This window comes from Lepisma saccharinum, chromosome 14 (genome assembly GCF_977018435.1).
Source record: "Lepisma saccharinum chromosome 14, izLepSacc3.1, whole genome shotgun sequence".
Taxonomy (NCBI): Eukaryota; Metazoa; Arthropoda; class Insecta; order Zygentoma; family Lepismatidae; genus Lepisma; species Lepisma saccharinum.
This window is the reverse complement of record NC_139242.1, coordinates 53,590,754-53,613,563: the sequence shown is the minus strand read 5'-3', so window position 1 is coordinate 53,613,563 and position 22,810 is coordinate 53,590,754. Positions and strand designations below refer to the sequence as shown.

Sequence of the window (22,810 nt, the reverse complement as noted above, 5' to 3'; positions counted from 1 at the left end):
TCTGTGTTGAAACTGAATACACTGTTCTGATGACTTACTCATTTTGCTCATGAAAAGTAACAAACATAGTTTAATTTGTGGCTTCTTCAGATAGGAACTTACAGAAACCATGGGAAACTACCTTTCAATAATGTTTAATTAAGAAGGGGTGCTGTGGTCAGATCTGCAGCTGGCAGGATAGAGAACAGAAGTGTCGGATACTGCTTGCTCCTTATGCCATGATAAGCCTCATCAGCAGGAAACATTGGAGGGTGAAAAGGGGGTGTTGGGGGAACGTATCACTGTCACTCGATGTAGCCTATGTGAATATGTGAAGTTGCACATCAGCTACAAGGAAAGCACAGGACTAGTTTTTAACATCTTTTTTTATCTTGAATGAAGTATTAATTTTTACTATTAATTTATTTTTATTCAATTTTTACTCTCATTGCCTTTACTCACATGGTGTAATACAAACTTCTGACACATTTGTGGACGTTCTTTGCTTGCTACAGTTTGCATTAAGTGTGTGGTGTAAGCAAGTTGACAATTAAAGTTTGGTTAGAAATTCATTTGAAGAATTTTCCCATTCATTTGTTTTTCTTCCGTTCTTTGTTTGCAGCTTGTTGATGGAGTCACAGAAAGTCAAGCAGCAGTTATGTGATTTGGAGAGAAAAATAAATGATTTGAAGGTAAGAGCTTACCTTGCTTTTCTTAACTTTCCCTAAACACGTAAAGGCAACTGACTTTCTAGACAGTTAACGATTAGTTTTGATCACCCTTTTTAGAGTATTAAAATACAACAAAAACAGCTATCCTACCTACTTGAATTAATCATTATAACAAGTAGTTGAGATGAAAACATACACATATTATTCATAAATCTTTAACTTTATGTGGCACTCGAAGTACAGCGGAACCTTGATTTTATGTTTTTCAGTAGAGTAAGGTGGAGATACTTAAAATGTGAAAAAAATGTATGATCCAGAAAAATATAACGTGGTTTTATGAGACCATAAAGATTAAGTGTGTAATGTTGAAGAATATAAAATCAGGGTTCTATTGTATTGAAATATGTAATTGCTTGTTGGTTTAGATGTGTGTTCGTGTGGATATCATGACATAGTTGTTGCTATATCATTAGCATGAAAATCATGGACTTAGATTTCATCTTTAAGATACTATTTTCATAACTTTTTATCATCACTTGTGTTTTTTGGTTGACACACAACTTTGTTACCTTTTCAGTTAGTTGTAATTGGTATTAGGAACCAATATGAAATTTTTACTGTTATCAATTATACTTGAATATAAAATGTAATGATATTTATAACTTATTCTACCAATCTGATATAAAATTACAAATTTCTTCAGCTTATTAATTAATGTTTAAAACCAGGTGACTACAATAAATAAGTCTTAGACATTTAGATGACAAAACCAAAAATAGAAATATTGGATCTGACATCATATTGGCTGGTACTGATAGAGTATCCGTCCCATTCCTAAATAAATATGTAGCTTGAAAATAAAGTGGAACCCAGATTTTACATTCTCGTGCATTATACATTTAATCTTGATGGTCCCAACATACCAAAATGTTGTTATAGTTTCATTGATGCTTCATTTTCCCACATTTTAATTTTTTTCAGCTTGGTCCCCTGAAAAACAAAATCGAGTTTCCACTGCAATCTGTTGAAAATCAGGCTGAGTTGATACCAGTTTCAACCAATATTGATACTGATTCGTGTTTTGTATCAACTTAAAAATGTTCAGATTATTGATATTTGATTGATGTGGTTTTTAACTAGTCATGCAAATATTTTTACCTTGCTGCTGTTAGCTTGAACACTCCTTGGAAAATAGAATGAAACATCATATATAAGGTGTATAAACACTTTTAAATGTGAACTTTCCTAATTTTGTAGAAATATTACTTTTTTTTAATTCAGTACACCTATAGTGTCCAAATTCGTAGCTCGGTCAAGTCAAAGTATGCATTACATTTTTATATTGCAGCATTAAATTAAACCACATAGTATGTTGGTTGTAAATAATTGTTTCTCCTCTTCAATAGCTTGCAACACAAGGAGCAGCATTAAGCGAAGGAGAAAGGTTGACCCAAGAGCTTCAGTTGATAGAGCAGGGTATTCGAGAGAAGGAGAAGGAGCTCAGAATTGTAAGTAGCTGTTGTTCTTTTCTTTTCTCATAGTGTGTGTATGTGAGTAAGTGTGTATGTTCATGCATGACTAAATATACATATATACATATTATATATACCCACTTCGTTAAGAATGGCACCACTGTTGAATAAGGAATGCATGAGATCAAGATAAGGGTGTGGATAGCATGTTTGAACTTCTTGCTTTTTTATGCAGTTCCTTGACAAGAACAGTTCATTTTGTGAATAGCACACCTATGAGGTGCAGCAACTGAATCTGACGTTTTTAAATCAAGTTGTGAGAGGTAACGAAATTCAGTTGTTCGTTACCTCAAAGCATGTCAGTCGGCATGGAGCAGTGGTTGGCACAACGCCGTGCTTGTGGTTGAGAAATAATCTCACAATGAATGTGTGGTGGCAATACAACGGGTCTTCTGTCGGCACTTTAAACATTCACCGTAATATGCATGTTCCCAGTCGGAATACCATTTTACTATGGGTAATAATCTTCAAGAAGACCACTTCAGAAACACCTGGTGGACATCATAAAGTTCACACTCCCAAAACATCGAACGGGTACGGGTCTCTGTTTTGAGAAGTCATTCAAAAAATGAACCGTCTGTGACAAGAAAGTGCTTTCCTAAAATGCTTTGAGATGTAGTACAATATGTATTAAAGTGACTTGTTGCATGAAAGAGTTCTGTTTTTTAAATTAAAAACTGTCAGGTTCAGTTGCAACACCCTGTATAATTAATGCAAGGGCTTCTTGCAGCATGATGGTGTTATAAGAAAGTATGGCTCATCACAAGGTGGTTTCAAAAACATCCTTCAGATTCCAGATCTGAACCCCACCTTTGGAATGAGGTCAAATATGCTGAAAAGTCTATAAAAGGTCTACATGATGACACACAGACTGTATGGACCAGCTTGCGTGTGGAACTGTTGTGACATTATCCCCCCCCCCCCCCTCTTTCTCTCTCACTCACTCACATATATATCTGAAAGATTTATAAATGTTCTCAAGGTTCAGAGTGTCACTTGCTGTGTTCCTACTCAGTATTTGTGCACTATCGTACAGTTTGTCTGTGGAGAATGAAGACTTATTGCACTAATTCCTTATTCACTTCTGCCACGTCCTGGAGAAGGTGACACCAGTCCGGCTTAGGCCAGGGTAAAACATGAGATTCTCAGGGCAACTAAAACTGATATATATATATATAAAAAAAAAAGTAAAGTGTTCCCCTGTGCTTAGCACCACGCCATGAAGGCGTATAGGGGGTGTGAGGGTAACACCCCACACTTTCTTGATCCGGTCGTGAGTGGGGGTGATGTGATCAGCACCATGCCCCTGACCACCTTTACCCCCCAGGTTTCCCCAAGTACCCATGTTATTCGATGCTGGGTGGGCGCCAGGGCTGCTTCCATTGTTAGAAAAGTTCCCAGATTTGAACCGGCCGGGGATCGAACCCGGGACCTTTAGCATGGTAATCAGACGCGTTACCGACTGAGCCACCGCGGCCACTAAAACTGATTGATAACTTATTTTAGAAGGAGAAAGGAAACAACTTATTTAACCTACTACGGAAGGTACAATGCACCGTATATTCTTAATTTTTATATTACATTAAATTTATATACAGGATTGTATTTAGAGCTGTCTCTTTGTTTCTTGGTCACATATATCTCCATTAAATATATTTCATCTACTGGGAGGCTTCTTCTTCTTCTTCTTTATGGATATGTGATGGACTTCTTCTATTTGACTAACAAGCTTCTTCTTACTCTGCTAATAGGCTCCCTCTTCTTCTTTTTATAGGTTTGTCGCGTGTTACTCACAAATCCAGAATATAGAAAAGGAAAGTTAAAAATTGTACTTACGTATGTGAGTATAGTGCTCTTATTGTAGAACGACGTTTCAGAGATTGACTATCTCTTTCCTCAGGTTCGTATAAAAACTAAGTACTTGGCATAGTACTGCGTCAAAAATGTAATATGAGGATTGTGGTTAAGGGTTGGTTAGGGTACATTTAAAATATTAAGTTTTTGCTATTAGAAGTACGTAAAAACCAAGCCGTTCCCTAATAAAACTTGTACAGTAGACCTATTCACAGGTAAAAAAGTTCAAAAAGTTAAAATTCTAAAAAACCTGCATAAATCACAATGCAACCTGCAGGTTTGGCCTTTCCTACCCAACTGTGCTTATCTTTCCACATGAAGGTCAATTCTCAACGAATATTTCCCCTCCCCTTAATTTTCTCGTTTCCCCTTATTACGTCACAAATCCAACGTGAATTCACGTTCCTCTCTTGCAGCTTGCATAACTTCCGGAGTGACGTGGAAACCGATATTGGGTTCAATCTTCCAGGCTTTATCCCATTTTTTGAGGAAATTGATCCACCCTTCTTCCAAATTTCCTTGGTCCCTATTAAGATTACTCTTCCCCCCCCCTACAAATACTCGCTGTTTCATACACGTTTCTTCCTAATTTCCTCCCCTCTTTTCTGATTACCTCTTTTTTTGCGATTCTATGCCCACTTTCCAAAATATGTTCTGAGAGACCCGTTTTGGGAACTTTTTCCCTTATGTCCTTTTCATGCTCGCTCCATCTTTTACCCATATTTCGGCCCGTCTGTCCTATGTACTCCTTCCCGCATTGGCATTCTATTCGATAAACCCCCTTCTGTTTTTCCGGTATTTCCCTAGTTGTCTTTCCTTTCTTATAATCGGTGAAGTATTTTTCTACATTCTTTGGTGCTTTCATCTCGCAAACGATTCCAAAATCTCTCGTTATTTTTCCGATTTTTTCCGATACGGATTGATGGTAAGGGATGCCAACGTACTTTACCCTCCTATTTTTGATTTTTTCCCCTTCTTTTTGATCCCCTTCTTTCCTAATAATTTTCCGTGCTCTCTCCGCTATCTTATCCATTTCTCTATTTGTGTATCCATTTTTTAATCCTGTTTTTCTTATCCACCGAATTTCGTTGTCTTTTTCTTTTTCATTATTGCATAGTCTACCGGCCCTAATAAAAAAGTTAAGGAATACGTTTTTCTTTGTTATTTCGGGGTGCGCCGATTCCTTGTTAATATATAAGTTCCCCGATAGGGGTTTATGATGTACTCCTGTTCTAATCCTATTCCCTTCTTTCAAGATACTAAGATCCAGGAAATTGATTTTTCCATCGCTTAAGTTTTCCCTAGTGAAGTTTATTCTTTCGTCTTGTTTTTCTAATTCTTCAAAAACCTTGTTCAGTGCTAGGATTTGTGACGTAATAAGGGGAAACGAGAAAATTAAGGGGAGGGGAAATATTCGTTGAGAATTGACCTTCATGTGGATAGATAAGCACAGTTGGGTAGGAAAGGCCAAACCTGCAGGTTGCATTGTGATTTATGCAGGTTTTTTAGAATTTTAACTTTTTGAACTTTTTTACCTGTGAATAGGTCTACTGTACAAGTTTTATTAGGGAACGGCTTGGTTTTTACGTACTTCTAATAGCAAAAACTTAATATTTTAAATGTACCCTAACCAACCCTTAACCACAATCCTCATATTACATTTTTGACGCAGTACTATGCCAAGTACTTAGTTTTTATACGAACCTGAGGAAAGAGATAGTCAATCTCTGAAACGTCGTTCTACAATAAGAGCACTATACTCACATACGTAAGTACAATTTTTAACTTTCCTTTTCTATACTCTTCTTCTTTATGGATATGTGAAAGACTTCCTCTTCTGTCAGCTAATAGGCTTCGTCTTCTATTAGTTGATAGACTAATTTTTCTATTAGTTAATGGACATCTTCTTCTATTGTTGATTGGTTAGTAGACTTCTTCTTCTATCAATTGGTTAATAGACTTCTTCTTCTATCAATTGGTCAATAAGCTGCTGCTTCTGTCAATTAGTTAATAGACTTCTTCTATCAATTAATATGCTGATTCATGTATTGGTTAATAGGCTTCTTCTTCTATCAATCAATATACTTATTCTTCTATAAACTTCTTCTTCTATTATTTGATATACTTCTTCTTCTATCAAGGAAATCATATGCCTTTCATATATTTATTCTTCTAGTAAATATATATCTTATTTACAAAGGCACGTATATCCAAAGTCTTTCATTTAATAAACATTGGATTGATTCCCGTATCTTCCCTGCTATATTTCCCTTCTTTCTTATGCTTTGTCAAAGATACAACAATAATTCAACTATATTTTTGCTGCACAGTAGCCTAATACAAGCAGAAAAAAGGGGTTAATCGAAGGGTGCCGCCTGTCCCGCACTCGACCTCGATCCGAGTCAGCAATATATGCGCCGCAACGGAAGTGCTTGGGGGCCGCCACTGAGTTGGCGTCGCACCGGTGAAAACAACCAAAAAGATCTAATGGGAAATCTCCTTCCCACTAAGACGGTAGAGATTTAAAATTGTAATCGCTTTTTAACTTCATTTATCTTTACATATAATCACATATCCGCACGTGTCGAACATTTCTTTATCTCGCCTTTATCCATCTCCATTGTTTATCTCAGTTCATAAATTTATGATATCACAAATAATTTCAGTTCACCAAACACTTTCATTCAATTCGCGTGCGCATTGTTACTATAATCTGCAATTCTAATATTTCTTCAGCGTGCTGCCATCTATAATTTCTTATTTCAATCATTGACCATATGGTTTACATGTGCGGGTGCGTAACACTTCATTGTATCATTAACTCATTGACATTCCTAGCCTGAAGGCTTTTCCTCAGGTCTGTCTGTATTGTCATTGGATCCTCATCTTGGCGCTATTACAGGTCTTTTACCATCAGGTTTCCCAATAAGGGTGATGTAAGTGTTCCTTTTCTCTCCCATCCATGTTTATGGTTCACATGGAGACGGTAAACACTTATCACAAACAGAAATGGTACTCTTTTCCTCAATGTATTCTTGTGTATTTTGTGTGTGTGAGTGAGAGAGAGATAGAGACAGGTATATATTGTCACGGTTGTTTTTTGTAACAGGAAAGAAATGTTAATATGTTTGTTCAAGAAAGTGATAGAATGATGTAACATTTTTATTCACAGAACCAATTGGTGTCAGCCTCTTTAGTGTCACCAACCATTAGAAATGCTGGCTGGAATAAGGACCGAGGAGTGAATTGGAGTTTGAAGGCCAATTCTGGATATAAGAGTGATGATGTGAGTATCAATTTAATGTACATTGGAGTGTTGAATATATATTCCTCAGTGGGCTGAGAATAAGGTGGAAAACGGTAAGATCTGTGAATGTAAAAATCTGTGTTCTACCATACTTGATGGTGTTTTGGTAGCAGTAAAAAAATATTAGTAATGCCATACATTTTGTATATGTAGTCACAGACAGTTCTGGGTTGTGATTAGTCATTGAAAGTCAATGGTGGTGGTTACAACTCAGAAGTGTCCATGACTGTACATTCACATGTACGATCATGGTCCTGTTTTGTCAACTACGAGGGGAGAGTGAAAAGTTTTGAGCCTCACAGGGAAGGGGTGTTTGAGCTACAGTTTCTCATTATGATTTCTCTATAATCACCCTCCAGATCAATGCACTTATGCATTTTTGCTGCAGTTTGTTTACAGTCATCTGGTAGAATGATTTGTCCTGAGTGTCACACCTCTGAATGACCACCTTCGTCCGTGTGGAAGTGACGTCCTCGAAGTGAATTCATTTCATAAAAGTTCGCACAGTGCATCCTAAAACTGAAACCTTTCAACCTTCAAAATTTTAACTACCTATCATCAGTCCTTCCATGTGAGGCTCAAAACTTTTCACTCTCCCCTCATACTGAGTGCTCAGAAATTACAAGTGCTATTCCAAAATCTACCTCTAATTGGATGAAAAAAAAATCATGCTATTCACACATAACTGCATGAAAAGAAAACTAAAAAATATAGTAATGGTGTGACAAGAGAAGAGGCAGGCCATGGTTAAAGTTTACATTAACTGATGCATATTGCAAAATTAAAATGTACGCCACATCACTACTCAAACATCTATCAAATGATTAAAGAACTGGTTGAAAAGTTTTATTTTGTGTGTGCATTGCTTGTTCTATTTACACTTCAAGACATTAAAAATGCAAATTTACATTTTTAACAAGTACAGTATTCCTTTGCAAGAAGAGATGAAATAGTGTTTGTATGTTTTTATTATCCAGAAGTATTGGTTGTATTGTAAAAATTAGGATTATGCAATTTTCACATTAAGCTATGGTGGTCTAGTAGGTAGGACATCAGATTGCCATCCAAGAGAGACAGGTTTGATTCCTGGGGTACAGTGACGTGCGGTGACGTCGACCCTTGGGGTAGCAGTCATTGGCGTGCTCAAGGGGGGTGGGGTTGGTGTGGGTCACACCCCTCCCCTCTTTAGGGCCCAGTATTCCAAAAAAAAAAAATGTCAATAACAGGAAAAGATTGCAAAATGATGAATGAGTACTAAAAAATAGTACACTTAAACCCCACCCACATTCGAAAATAAAAGACTATTTGATTTTACACTAAGCCAGAGATCCTGGGTTCGAATCTCGGCTTGGCCATGGGTATTCTTTGTGTGTGTCCCTTTATCAATTTTATCGTATCATCTTCGTGATTAGCCAAAAGTGGGGGAAAAACGAAGTAAAATAAACCAAATCAAGCAATCAATCAATGATTTGATTTCATTTTTGTTACTTAGCGTCGCTTTTTTGTCACATTTGGTTAATTGAGAAGATGATAGGATAAAATTAATGAAGGGACAAACACAAAGAACACCCACGCCCAGGTTGGGGTTCGAACTCGGAACTCCTGGTGTCGTAGCGTGCTGTGATAACCACTCCCCCATGGTTGGCTGATTTGGTGTTTTAAGTACACTTTGTGCACAGAAACAAAACGGGTAACAAAACACAACACTCTTTTTTGTTGTTTCTTCAATGATATTCATTTGACTTTTTGAGTTCTGAGATACATTTTTCATTCCAAATTATTTCATTATTCACTTCAGAGTACAACACATAGGACAAGAATGTGCACTCATCAAGGGTTTGAATCCTGGCCTGGATTGTTCAAATGAGGTCCCTTCATCAATTTCATCATATCATCACTCATTCTCATTTTCGCGATAACCAAATGTGGCAGAAAAGCTAAGTAAAATAAACCAAACCAACAACAATATGAACACATGTTCTCTTGCCCAAAGAAATACATCCGTATTTATGACTGTTAGAGGCCAAGAGATTAGTATATTTAAATAAAACTACTAAAACGAGAGTGAGAGAGAGCCCGAGCACATATTTGTAATTTAATCATTATATATTCCGTACTTGGAAAAAAAAAAAAAGTAAGAAAGCATAACATTATTGTCTGCACATAACACGTTCCCATTTCATAAATAATAAAACTACATCCCATATTATACATACATATTGTACAACTGTAAAAGGTTGTGTAAATACAGAGAACATAAGTCATGCAAAAAATTTTACCCTAAGTTATTTAGAGGATTTACAAGAAAAAATCTATTAGAAACCAATCCCCTATCTGTCCTATAGGAGATAGACTGGGGGACCTGAAAGCCTGGGCTTTCAGCCATTGCATCGGGGGGCGAGGGGACAAAGGAGGTAGAGGTAAAAATCTTCCTTTTTCCTTCGGCATGCTGTTTCTACCTGGGAACTGGTCAGGCGGAGAAAGAGGGAGCTAGGGTATCCAGCCAGCTTTGCACGCGGATCAGACCGATGGACGAGAAGCACGTGGAAAAGAAAGTGTTGCATATGAACTGTGGCTTTAACAAGACAATAAATATTGTGATTTGAATATAATTCGAAATGTGAGATTCATGATCTGTCTGTGCTAGACTAGCTACTCCTCAGTGCACGTTACTGCTGGGGTAGCTGGTTTCAGGTGAGAATTGTTCAGATCATGTTCCTGTATGAGGCAGCTCTGTAGGTTAAAGGTGACTGGATCATGGTGCTGACATCACCTCCGTAATGTTAGATATTGTGAATGTGTGTAGCCTCTACCTCCACCCCATCCTGCTGACCCCAGTGGCAGAGTGGTTAGCACATTGCGCTACGATGCCAGGGGTCCTGGGTTCAAATCCTAGCTTGAGCATGGATGTTTGTGAGTGTCCATTCATCAATTTCATCATATCATCACTCGTCCCCATCTTCGCAAATTAGCCAAAAGTCGCACAAAAGCAAAGTAAAATAAAGCAAATCATTTCACTCCATCCTCCCTCCTGATGACCCCCATGCCTTACAGCAGTGTACATGGGGAATGCTTTATCTATTTGTAATGTTCACTACTTAATTCTAGGAGGATTCCTACGAAAAGGGAATAGCAAATGACATGCGAGAGCTGGAGCTCCGGTGGGAGTACGAACTCGAAGAACAAGAGAAGCGTTGGTCCAGCGAGGAAGAGTCTGGCAAGAAGTGACACTATGTGCCGCCTGTCTTCAAAGTTGCTCTCCTTGACAGCAAGTTATATTTATCAACCCAATGGGTTGTAGTGATTTTGTTTTCTTTTTCGCATCAAGAAAGTGTTTCATTTGTATGGAGAAAGGAACAAAGAAAAGGTAACGTAAGTGAAATCTTGAGGTTCACAAGATTTTGCTTGCGGACATGGTTTTTTTAGTAATTGTAAAAGTGTGTTGTTGTGTATGTGTATGAATGTTGCTTCAATGCAGAAGTGAATCTTTATATATGTATATATACACATATATATGTAGAAATTAAGAGGAACAAGAATTAGTGAATTTTTATTTATGCACTGTAAAGAGAAAGAAATGCAAATACAGTGTTGCAGAAATGTTTCTGTGATCTATGTGGTAGCCTTAACATTTATAAATTTATATGTGACCCTTATAATGAAATCAATTTGCAAGTGAATTTTTCTAATGCAAGACGTATAAGTCAGTTATTCTTTTCTGTACCACTGTTTCATTCATGTTACGAGGTTTCTGTTAAAAAAAAAAATAATTAATTTTTACTTCTATGCTGTACTGTTTTTCTGTGCATCATTACGTTGCCATAACCTGAATGGCCTAATGCAGACATGGTAAAAAATGTCTGTCGTGTCATCTTAATCTGTATAATGGAGAAAAGTTATCTTTATGTTTAAATCAGTTTACATTGTAAGTATTGTCATTATTAGTTATGAACCTCTTTTTCCATAGCAAATATGTATTTCTTTTTACTAGTTGAAAAGTCACTTGTTTTAAAGATTTACCTGCCACGTGTTTATATAGTTTCGTAAGAATACCTCAAATTATTTTTGAGATAAATGTTAATAATTTTTTCTACTACTACTGTGTTTGTAGATACATTTTTATAAGTGAGTGCAAAAAAGAAGTCTGACTTGAAAATCCTTTTTTTAAAAGCTTCAGTGCTTGACATTCACACTTGCTGCTGTAAACATTGAAGCTATTTAAGAACTAAAAAAAAGGCCCAAATCTTAATCATAGATTCTTCCAGTTATAGTGGGAGAGACCTTCGAACTGCATTTGTAGAAATATGACAAGTGGAGGGAACCTGGTGTATAATGAAACTTACTAAAATTATGAACACTGTACAATTTTAAAATATATATTTAGATATATATATATATTATATATATTTTCATTATTTCTTTGCTATCTGAGCTAAATGTAATTGTTTGTGTGTGTGTGTATGTACAGCTAGGGGATAAACATTTAGCATAATACACATGCAGTTTGCTGCAGTTTTTAGTAATATAATATTGTCCACGAATACATATGTGAGTTGCTGCAACTTGTTACTCTTGGTTTCTAGTCAATTTGTTACTTAATGTCATTCTTTGAAGAGCAAGTACTTTTATTCCCTATGATAACGTTCTTCAGAATGTCTATTATTTCTCTTTCTGAATGCAGAAAAGTTCATGCTTCAAATCTGCAAAATTTTTCCTCCATTTAAAATTAATAACTCTCTATCAATATCGTTCATGGTGATAAATGTTGACTGATAATTGTGTAATGATTTTTTGTGCAAATTATTCTTTTACTTTATTATTCACAATATATTTACATTTATTGGTTTCTGAACCCAGTGAGTAATGGAACTACTGTTCTTTATGCAATTTTCTCTGTTTTGAACTAAATTATTTAGGCTATCTTATGGAGATAGATAGATAAATCTTAAGATAAAGCAAATGCAATTTTCCACTAAGCCTGACCTGCCAAAGAACAAACTTCAGAAAAGCCAGACTTTTTGCCTCCAGTTGTGGGAGTTTCAACGGGGAGGGGAGGGAGAACAGTGTTGCTACACGCCTGATTTTTGTCCAGTCGTACACGACACCTTTTGCTGTGAACATGAACCCTTCACTCGCGTTTCAGGGAGATGCAGGGAATCTGAGACCCATACGCTTGCTATGCGGTGGCAACCATTAGGCTTTGCCTTGTTGAGGGTGCTCCCTGTTTCAAAAAAGACTCAATACGAAAAAATTTGGCAATGCAGAATACCACGAAAATTTCCTCTCACCATGGCAACTGGACCAAGCCGATTGGTTCATCGGTTCACGTGTGACCCTACTTGGCTTTCAACGGAAAAAACAAAAATATAATTTTGAAGTTTGTTCTTTCGCCGAATAGCCTTTAGTTCTGCAAGTAGTGTTATGGATATTTGGCAGTACTTGTTAGAATCTTCAGAAGGTTTTACAGATAAGCTGCTATAAATAGTGTGTGTGTTTCATTAGTAAACCTGCCACAAGAATTAACACACTGAATCAGTGTGTGTGATTGGCCCCACAGTGTGTGTATGTCGGTGCGGAAAGGGGGTAAGGAGCTGAAAATGATGACAAGTGCTTTTAAATTACTTCTAAATACTTGCGGAATAAAGTAATTTTCATTTAACAATGCATAAAAAATAATAATAAGATTTCCGAATGACCTTGAACCTGGCTTATAAATGCTGTTGTAACAGTCACAGTATTTCTGCATATTTACTATCATTAATAAAATAAGCATATATGCACAGTCATGATTAATTCAGAGTCATGAACTTGCAATAATTTATTAAAAATTGCTAAATATAGGCACAATTGTGTGAACACCAAGATAGAATCAATTATATATCAGTATTTATTTTCAAGTTGGGGCAAACAACATATGTAAAGCTATTTTGTTTCTCTGTATCACAACTTCCAAAATCTTTGTGAAACTACAGTTAGTGCCACGTACAGATTTACGTAATCACTTGTGTGTACACACACACACACATATATAGTAAAGAAGAGTGTTAATGTTAACACTCTGAACATTAATGTTCCATTGTTAATGTACGTTTGCCTACACACATACATACATACATTCATAGAGACATGTTTATTTTTCCACCCTTTCTTCAGCCTAAGTAACCAAAGTGTTTCATCAGGGATAAAATATTTTTCATTATATGCACTTTTTTTTGTATGAATGTGCATCCAATATGTTTCAGAATTTAACTGCACTAAAAATGCATAATTATCTGAATGAACACATGATGTAGTGCACAAGTAATTATGTAATGGTATTTAATATGTTAATGTTTGTAACCTTTTAGGAAGGGGGGTAAAATGTATGCAATGTGCAATAAACATATGTTAGTGTTAAGTTTGAAAAAAGAAACAGGCACATCTGGTGTTTATTAGCTAGACAAATTAGGTTTACAGCTGGTTTTTATTACCTAGCTTTTTTTTTTCATTTACAGTGTACTTTCTTCTCCTACAGTGCTACAAACTCCCACACACATTGCAGAATTATAATGTTCAATCAAAACCATATTTTCTTAAAGGAAAAGCTTTTTTGTTCAGTTCGTTGTTGTACAACTCAGTCATATTTTGTTAAAAGCTTTTAGGTTTCTCACATAACAAATTATTCTAACATATCAAAGCATTTGTAGATTAAACTTTCAGAAAAAAAAATAATTGTATACTTGGAGAAGCCGAAGTGTAGAATAATCTAAAGCAACATTAGTAAGAAATAAATTAGAATGTGCACACAACAATAATCACAATCTGCCAGTAATGTTTCAATGATTGTGTCAAACCGAAATGTTAGAATTACATAAAGGATATTACATTACAGGAAGTTCTACATTCGAGAACAAACCATATCTTACTCTCGTTATTTGTTACGTTTTGTAAACGTTCTGGATTTCAAATGATGCACATAGTTACAGATTTCTGTAAACTATATTTTTGCAAACGTAGAATATGCAGTCAAGTTTTGATAATTATAGAATTCGTATTTTTCAGTTGTGTAGAAAGACTTACTCAGTTCCCAATGGAAAAATACAGGTTTTAAATTGTAAGATGATAATTAGTTTTTATTCAGAAATTATGCAATTAACACTTTTGTGCACTCACTCATTGGCACTCAGCAATTAAACAATCATGTTATAATTGTAAATTAGTGTTAATTGCTTTGCAGTGTTAGTTTTGTGAACATATTGTTTGACACAGAGAAAGAGAGAGAGTGTGTGAAATGGGTAGAAGCTTTACATTAAAAAAAATAAAGAAATATAACTATTAGATTTGTAGGAGAAATCAAAGACTTCTTTTGTAACTTCTGCCTTGTTTTATCTGATGCAAATTTTTTGCATTGACAGAAATCTTGGAATAATGCTGTTTAATCAGTGTTTGCAACTTTTTCACCAAATTGGTGAGTTATTTGTTTAATTTGATCTTGTATAAGCGAGGTATGTGCTAGAAATGATTCCATAGCAATCCTGTACTGAGTCAGTAATATATATATATTTTTTATAATGATACATTTTTCTAATTTTATTAACTTTAAAGAAAACAGGAAAAATATCATGAAATGGAACATTAATTATGATGCAGAGTGTTCTTGTGTGCCATAAATTTAGGTGAAAATATTTTGTGGCCAAGAATGAGTAAAAGAAAGCATCTGGAAGTTAATTGTTACAGAATTGAGGGGAAATGCCTCATCAGTTATGTGTAATAGTGGGAAGATGAGGTAGGAAAAACATGATACAGTAGAAATTTTTAGTGATGTAAAAATGGGAAACTGGAAGATAGTTTTTTGTTTGGATATGTCCTCATAATCTCACTATTACATGTGTTGGTATCTTACGCAGCATTTTTTCTATGTATCTGTCATAATGTATTTCCAGATCTATCTACATTGATCACAAAAAAAAAAAAATTATGCGACACCCTGTACATGCAGATAAACCAAAGAAACACCAGGTTCCCTTCTGAGCATATAAGGTACAATTACATTTTTTTAAGAGAGTATTCTTAGAATCAGGTTTCATGTAAACTGTAGAAAGAGTAAACTGTACAGCCTATTTGATGTGAAATGTAAAAGTTGTAGATTCATTCCATTACATTGGATCAGATTGTTGTATTAATTCAGATCGACAAAGTCTGTTGCTTAGTAATTATGAAGCTAAGTGTTAACGGTCTACTGTAGAAAATAATGTTGTTCAATACAGTGTGATACACTTTAGCTAATGTTTGTAACATATATATGTTTGTTCCTTACCTCAGATCTTTGTACACTTAAAAGAAGGAAACTGTGGATTTCAATGTAAAATATACATTGTGCTGGATATTTAAACAAATTCCATATGTCAATTCATGTTTATGGTTTTGGCTGAGAAGTGTAAATGTTGTTTTTGTTATTTTCATATTTATATGTAGGCGTGGTCTTTCATCTGAATATGAACTTTTTTTTATGTTCTCCGGGACCGTGAGGTATCATACTGTGGCATTCTGTGTTACTGTGTTAGCGTAGAAACAGTAACTTATGATGACTTTAAGTGTGGGTAATTTTTCTTGCCAGCACTATATTTATATAGCTAATATTTGCATGTTAAACATGTTCTTTGTGCATATAGTTCTTTGCTTGGAACTTGTGACTGTACAGTTATTATATATATATATATCTAGTTTCTTTTGTATACATGTGTGAATACTGGTGAGTGTGTGTGTGTGTATATTAGTGATATACATTGAAGCGTGTATGGATGAAGTTCCTTAATTGTAATCATGGGTGGATCCAGTGTATGTTAGGGCTAAAGGTTGATTTAATTTAATACTCTTGTCATGGGAGAAGAAAATTGAGGAATGAAGTTCACTAATTATAAGGAGAGATTTCTACTTGCTGGTGATCCTGGACTGTTTTCGTGTCCTGAATGTTTCGATCAAGCTGTTGCATCCAGTTGTTTAAAGAAACAGGCTGTTTTGATAATCTGTGAAATAGATTTAACAGACTGCTGCTTTTGTGTCACTTTATTGTTCCCGACAACGCCCAGGAGTGCATCTGTGAGAGCTGGATGGAAACAGGATACTCTAAGGATTCCGCAATCATCAACAGGTTGATTTGTTTATATAGTTAGAATACTTGTGTTTCCCCGTATGTTCACACTGTGAACTTGAAGGGAAAATGGGGACAGGGGCCCTGAAGTAGCATACTTCAATGTTACAGAGTAGTAAGGCTATCTGCAATTCTAAACTTTTCCCCTGTGGTGTAATCTGAACCCTGTTTTGTAAATTGTGTGAGGCAGTCTAGTGCCACTTTCAAAACTGATTTTTCTTTATTGTATTCTTGAACACTTATTGTAACCACTATCTTGACCACCATCTGTTGAAACAGTAAAATTAATTGCATAAACCATTATAATATACACACATAAGTGAAACACTCCACATTAATTATATTAAAATATCAAATTAAATGTTACAAAACACAGTGGTGGTGTTCATGTGTTACCATGTGGAAAATTAGGGTATCGTTTGCAATTTAACCATGTCTCTTTTTCTCTCTCCCAGTGGAGAAACAGCAAAATGCTATTTTTTTTTCTCCACTATATTAATTTTTTTAAATTCTAAGAACAACATTACACTCATTTCATTGGGAAAACCAAATCATACTTGGATAGTAAGAAGATTTGTCTGTTTTACTGTTGATATTAAATACCTTGATTGAAAATTTAATCCCTATCAAGAGAGAATGGTCATGGCCAATTGAAAATCAAAATTTTAATCTTTGCATTTCTGCATGCCTCCTTTAAGAAACAACCTGGATCCACCTGCGATTACTTAAACTGTTTGTTGGGAATACAAAGGTGTTTTTTTTTTCCTGTTCACATGTCCATGTATGTGGCATACTAATTATGACCAGCAATCTTCTGATAGAAGAGGTATTTTAATGTTTTTTGTCGCAAGGTGCATAATCAGAGCACAGGTTGTATATAATTGCTGTACTGAAAAGTAAGCAAGGGAACATTCTTCAGGTGTTGATTGGTGCTCATCCCATAGTATCTATACATGTAGGTATATAAACAGGCAGGCAATGTCTGCATTTAGTTACACCCCTCATCTTACGTATTGTACACTGGGTGGAATATATTGCATCATTGTGATACATAGGTAACAATAAATCAAGAAGAATGCATTTGTTAGACGTTAAAAAAAAATAGTACCTTTAACATAAGTGTTAGTAATCAATTTGTGTTACACCAATAAAAAGAGATAGTCCAGTTATTGTCACTGGTATTGTGTGCTCTTGATGTATCATGGCTTACACAATGGTACAGGAGGATGGGTTTATTATTAGAGAATGCAGAAGGATTTTTTTTATTGAATAAAATGAAAAAGAGAAAACAATCCCTGAAGGCTTATAATTAAGATATTAATTGTTGCAATAACTTTGTGGAACTAGATGGTCAGCTATTATATAGTTGCTAAGTATTTGAGGTTAACAGTTCCATGGAATTCTGAGTGTGCAAATTGCACTGTGTCATTTTATAGAGTGCATCACAGGGCTTGTTTTTTTAATGTTGTTTGTTTTGCTAATGAGAGGTGGATTTGTTTCGTTTCAAAATGTCTGATGGTTCAAAATCAAAAGCTAAATGGTGTACTTGTATAATGTATAAGTACAAAAATATTTTCAGTTTTTTTTAAATATAATTAAATCATTTTTAAGGGGGTTCTTTATTTTTGAGAAGTTACTTCAGACTTGCAATATATAATGCCAATATTGTGCCTTATGTATAGTGTTATTTAAGTTTCTTAACCTTAACTCCTTAATTCGTCCCAAGTTGAATGCTTAAAGTTGTCCAAGTGTTCATTTGTTAAATGCCATATGACCATTATTAAGCAGTCCCATTCAAATGGCGAAACATTGTGTGTGAGAAATAACTTAATTCATGTTTTCTTACATTTCTTTAAAATCTGAGAAGATTTTAATTACTTAGAGCTCTTTAGACTTTCTTCCCTGATTTTTTTAGGATATGCCCAGTTAAAATTAGTTCCTTGGCTAAAATCCATTTTGGTTTTCAACAATTGCATTGACTTTGTGCATTTTTCTTCAAAATCTCCCTTAAGTCGAATGAAAGGATTTGAGATTATCTGAAACAATACGAAATATACAAAATAGCAGTGATGAAATTCGATGTTCTGTTAATAATATAAGCCATATTGGTGAATAATATTACACATTTCAGTTTCAAACTATTATGGATGTCATAATACAGTAAGCACACACATATATATATCACAAGATATGTGAACTACCTATGTTTTTCTAGGTTTTAGTGTGTTGCTCATACACTTACGGGAACTTCTGTGCCAGTACTTGAATTTCAAGTGAATATATCCTCATACTTATACACACTGCTTCTTTTTCCTGGGAAGAAAGATTCCAGTACTCTTGAAGTGGGTTTGTTCTTGTGTTCACAAGAACTACTCAAAACATCATGAGATATGATAAATAATCATCAATAAATAGGTCCCAGTATGGCGTACCACCAGATCAGAACATAGACCTCCGTAGATATCATAGGCTCGAAACCTGGTTTTATATTTGCTTAGTTTCTGCAAAATAATTGTTTGGGGAAAAAGCTTCTGAAAGTTACATCTATTACATTCCCTTCATTAAAAACTAAATGCATAATTTATCATGTGTTATAATATAATATGCAGGATTTGTCATCCATGAAAAATGGAAGAACATTGTGGATTTATTTGTTAATTTTTTCCCCCTCAGGACTTTGAAATGGAAAAATCTTCCTCTCTGAAGATTTATGAATTTACGTGACTTCGTGTTAACCATGTACAGAATTGCGTTAGGTGGGCATAGGTGACATAGCAAGACAAGTTTCTGGTGACTTTTCTGTTAACAAGTTTTGGAGAAGACTGTGTTTACTGGTATTTATATTTTCTAATGAAGAGAGTTAAGTATTCATGTTGCTTGATCCGAAGCGGTATAAAAAGAGAGTGAACAAAGATTGATGTATCCAAAAATGAAGGAAACAGATGTTCATGATATTGCACATACTGTGGTTAAAATGTAAATGTATGTAACTGTGGTGCTTGAAATTGTATAGCTATTTTGTTTATATATAAAACTCTTAAGAGCATTTATTTGCAGAATTTGGTTCATGTACATTTCAGGAAGTTGGCAAGTCAAGCTAAAAATATTTCTTAGATTACTCTATTATAGTGACAGTATTTTAAGAAAAACAATAGGCTGCAGAAATCATTAAAATACTGTAGATTGAGTGGAACATGCTACCATATGGTAAACGGAAGATTTCGGAATGTAAGTAGGTAATTTTCGTCTCATGTTTTTCAAATATATCCTAAGGATATGCATAAAAAGGACAAGCTGATAATGATTATACCTTCATTTTTGAATTGAGCCAATTTCTTCACACTATTGTTTTGGAGAATCAATTAAGATTGCAACACATAGCTTGTTTTTAATTTTTTTTGACAAATACATGGTGTGAAATATCAACTTTTCTACAGTTGCTTTTATCAGAAAATACTTCAAATTTAAGAACGATGATGAATTCTTAAATTTTTATTTCAAGTTTGCTATGATTACAGATCAGTCATGATACACAGCAACAGACAAGTGAATATGTACTCTTCTTTCTTTTTCTATCAAAATATTGTGCATCATATTTATTTTGAAATGGTATTTACTAACAACACAAAACTATCCATTGATAAGGCAGGAGAGAGAAAAATACAAGGAGAGAGAAGTTGTCATTTCACACACATATATACATACACACACACACACAGTATATTACTGTATTTTTGAGACCATGCATTCTGTGCTAGCAGTAAATGGTTTTCTTTTTTTTTTGGGGGGGGGGGGAATGACCGAAGGAAAAGCACCTTAGATAATTCTTGAGAACACTTATATATGAAGAGATTAAAATTAAAAATCCTGAACCTAAAGTTTTATCAAGCTGAATGTTTTCTCTGACATTTTAAAATGTATTGATGTCACTATTTTAAAGTACAGAACATTTTATTGAAAATGATTGCTAAAGAATCTAGAATACTTACATATTTGGTTTTCCAGCAGTAATGTGCAATGGCCAGATATATATTTATTTTACTGTAGATGCTTTTTTCGCATCATTATTTCAGGCATCACAGTTGTCGAAGGGTTATGAATGCATATAAACGCCTAATGTCACACATGAAGTAATGAGCATTGGTTAGCAGAAGTTACGAATATAGAAATACTATGTATGAGAAGGCATGTTGCACATGTTACCTTACCGATTATATTAATCACTTCTGTAATTTGGTGGCTTGAAATATATATATATATGAATATAAATATATATATACATATATTGTACATAAGTGTTTCTTTTTCTGATTACCATGTTTTGTGTTTATTTTCCATTCTATATACACCTCACAAAAGCTTTGAAAATTGTTAGTTAGACAATAGGTGATAGACATGGCCTTGGAATGTAACAACACATGGTATCTGTCTGGTGGATGTTCTAGTCTTTTCGCTGACATATGCTGCCGTGCCTATCACCTATTGCCTAATATAATAATATTCCAAACTTGTTGTGCCTAATATAACAATATTTCAAACTTTTTGTGAGGAGAGTATCTTCTTTGGCCAATCGGGTGATCGTAGTTATGATACAAGTACAGATGAATCTCTATTTTTATCTCTTTAGGGAGACCAAAATCCAGGAAAATGTTATAACATTTTACGTTGCTGAAACCATGTAAATTCTGGGAATGTAAAGTAGGGATTATCCGAATTTGTTACTTTTGAATTTTTCCCTTACATTTGCCATGCACAGGAGATGTACTACGAGATCGAGAATGGAGGGGGCACTACCCCCACATCCCCTAAATGTGCCTTCATGGCACAGTGCTATATGAACAGTGAACTTTATAGTTATAAATTTAAGAAAGAAAGAAAAAGACTAAACCAGAACTTGAACCTGGGTCTCTGGCAAACCATGTCATTGCTCTACCAACTGTTTTCACTTGCGCTGTTTTACCTGCGTAGAATTATGTCTGGTCAGTGTTGCTGCAATGAATCTGTTACTTTTGAAACACTGATGACGTCGCTGGTGTCTTGTGTTTCTGGTATACCGTGCCATTGTTGTACCAACTGAGCTATCGAGCTCCTGGTTTTGTACAATTTTTCGCTTCCAAAGTTTTACCTATTGTTTCAATTACGTTTTCCATGTTCAGCCATGTATGAAGAGCATCTAGTACAGTGCCAGATAGTTAAAAATATTATAATACATTAAAAAATATATATTTAGAATTTGGCCCATAAACAGATGGTGTATAATTTGTGACTATCATCAGAAAAAAAAAACACAAATATATTTTGCGGAACCACTGTCATTGCACTCTAACAATGTTATGGCAACATATGTAATAATAATTACAGTGGAACCCCGATTTTACATTCCAGAATTTTACATTTTCCTGCATTATACATTCAATCCTGACAGACCCAAATATAGCAAAATGTTATAAAATTTTCCTTGACTTTACATTTTCCTGCATTTTAAGTTCTTGCAGTTTGGTTCTCTGAAAAAAGTAAAATCGAGGTTTCACTGCATATCATATATCATTTCCTCTGATATTTTTCTTCCTTGTACCTATTAACTGCCTTACCTGTTGTCAGAAGTTTAGTCAACCTCCATGGTGGAGTGGTTAGCACAGTGCGCTACAACTCGAGGGGTCCCGGATTATTATCATAAAATTCAGCAAGGAACAGTAAGCAGCAGCAGACAATGGAAACAAAATTCAGTTTTGTTTTAGGTTCTAGACTGCAATGGATGTTATCTCAGTTGATTCAATTCTTCGGGAATCCTATTGCTCATGTTAAAGGTTAGATACGAACAGTCAAAACATAACCTTAATATAACAATAAAAAATCAGAATGATATTGTAGACAGTTGTAGAACTGGCAACTTAACCCATGGGTGGAGAAATATACTTGCACAAGGACAGCTATAAATTATATGCTATGGGTTTAGTTGCCAGACCCTCATTAGTACACAACCAAAGCAGTTTTCAAGCTTTTGTATTCCTTGAAAAAAGAAAATAGTTTATAATTGAATTTGTATGTGTGTCTCCAATAATATACAGAATCTTGGAAAGAGTGAGCATTCTGTGGATGCAATTTTGTCTTTCTGGCCAATATGATTTGTAGATATAGCTATACGTAGAGTTTCCATTGACCTGAAAAGCCAAGGAAATTTTGGTTTTCTTTCTTGCTAGTATTGGAAACTGAAAACTCAAATTTTTCTTCCCAAGAGTTTCCTTTTTTTGGTTGCAGAAAAATGTTTTTATTTTTCATCATTTATTTTCAACAATATTGAACAAACTTGATTCATTTAATTAACATACAAAAATTG

The 22,810-nt window shown here is 34.8% G+C and overlaps 1 protein-coding gene across 3 annotated transcripts in view; it reads left to right on the top strand.

Annotated features, from left to right (window-relative positions):
• The window catches only part of roq (RING finger and CCCH-type zinc finger domain-containing protein roquin), a 62,352-nt gene extending 51,239 nt beyond the window's left edge, over window positions 1–11,113 (top strand). For 2 of the 3 annotated variants that reach the window (XM_083135607.1, XM_083135606.1), the window contains exons 15-18: window positions 602–671; window positions 2,057–2,158; window positions 7,209–7,322; window positions 10,452–11,113. In XM_083135607.1, the coding sequence (XP_082991733.1) occupies window positions 602–671; window positions 2,057–2,158; window positions 7,209–7,322; window positions 10,452–10,571 (406 nt within the window). In that variant the 3' untranslated portion in view covers window positions 10,572–11,113. Of the gene's footprint in view, window positions 1–601; window positions 672–2,056; window positions 2,159–7,208; window positions 7,323–10,451 lie in introns of those variants that run through there. The other variant, XR_014443351.1, reaches the window with a different exon arrangement.
• The last annotated feature ends 11,697 nt before the right edge of the window (window positions 11,114–22,810 follow it).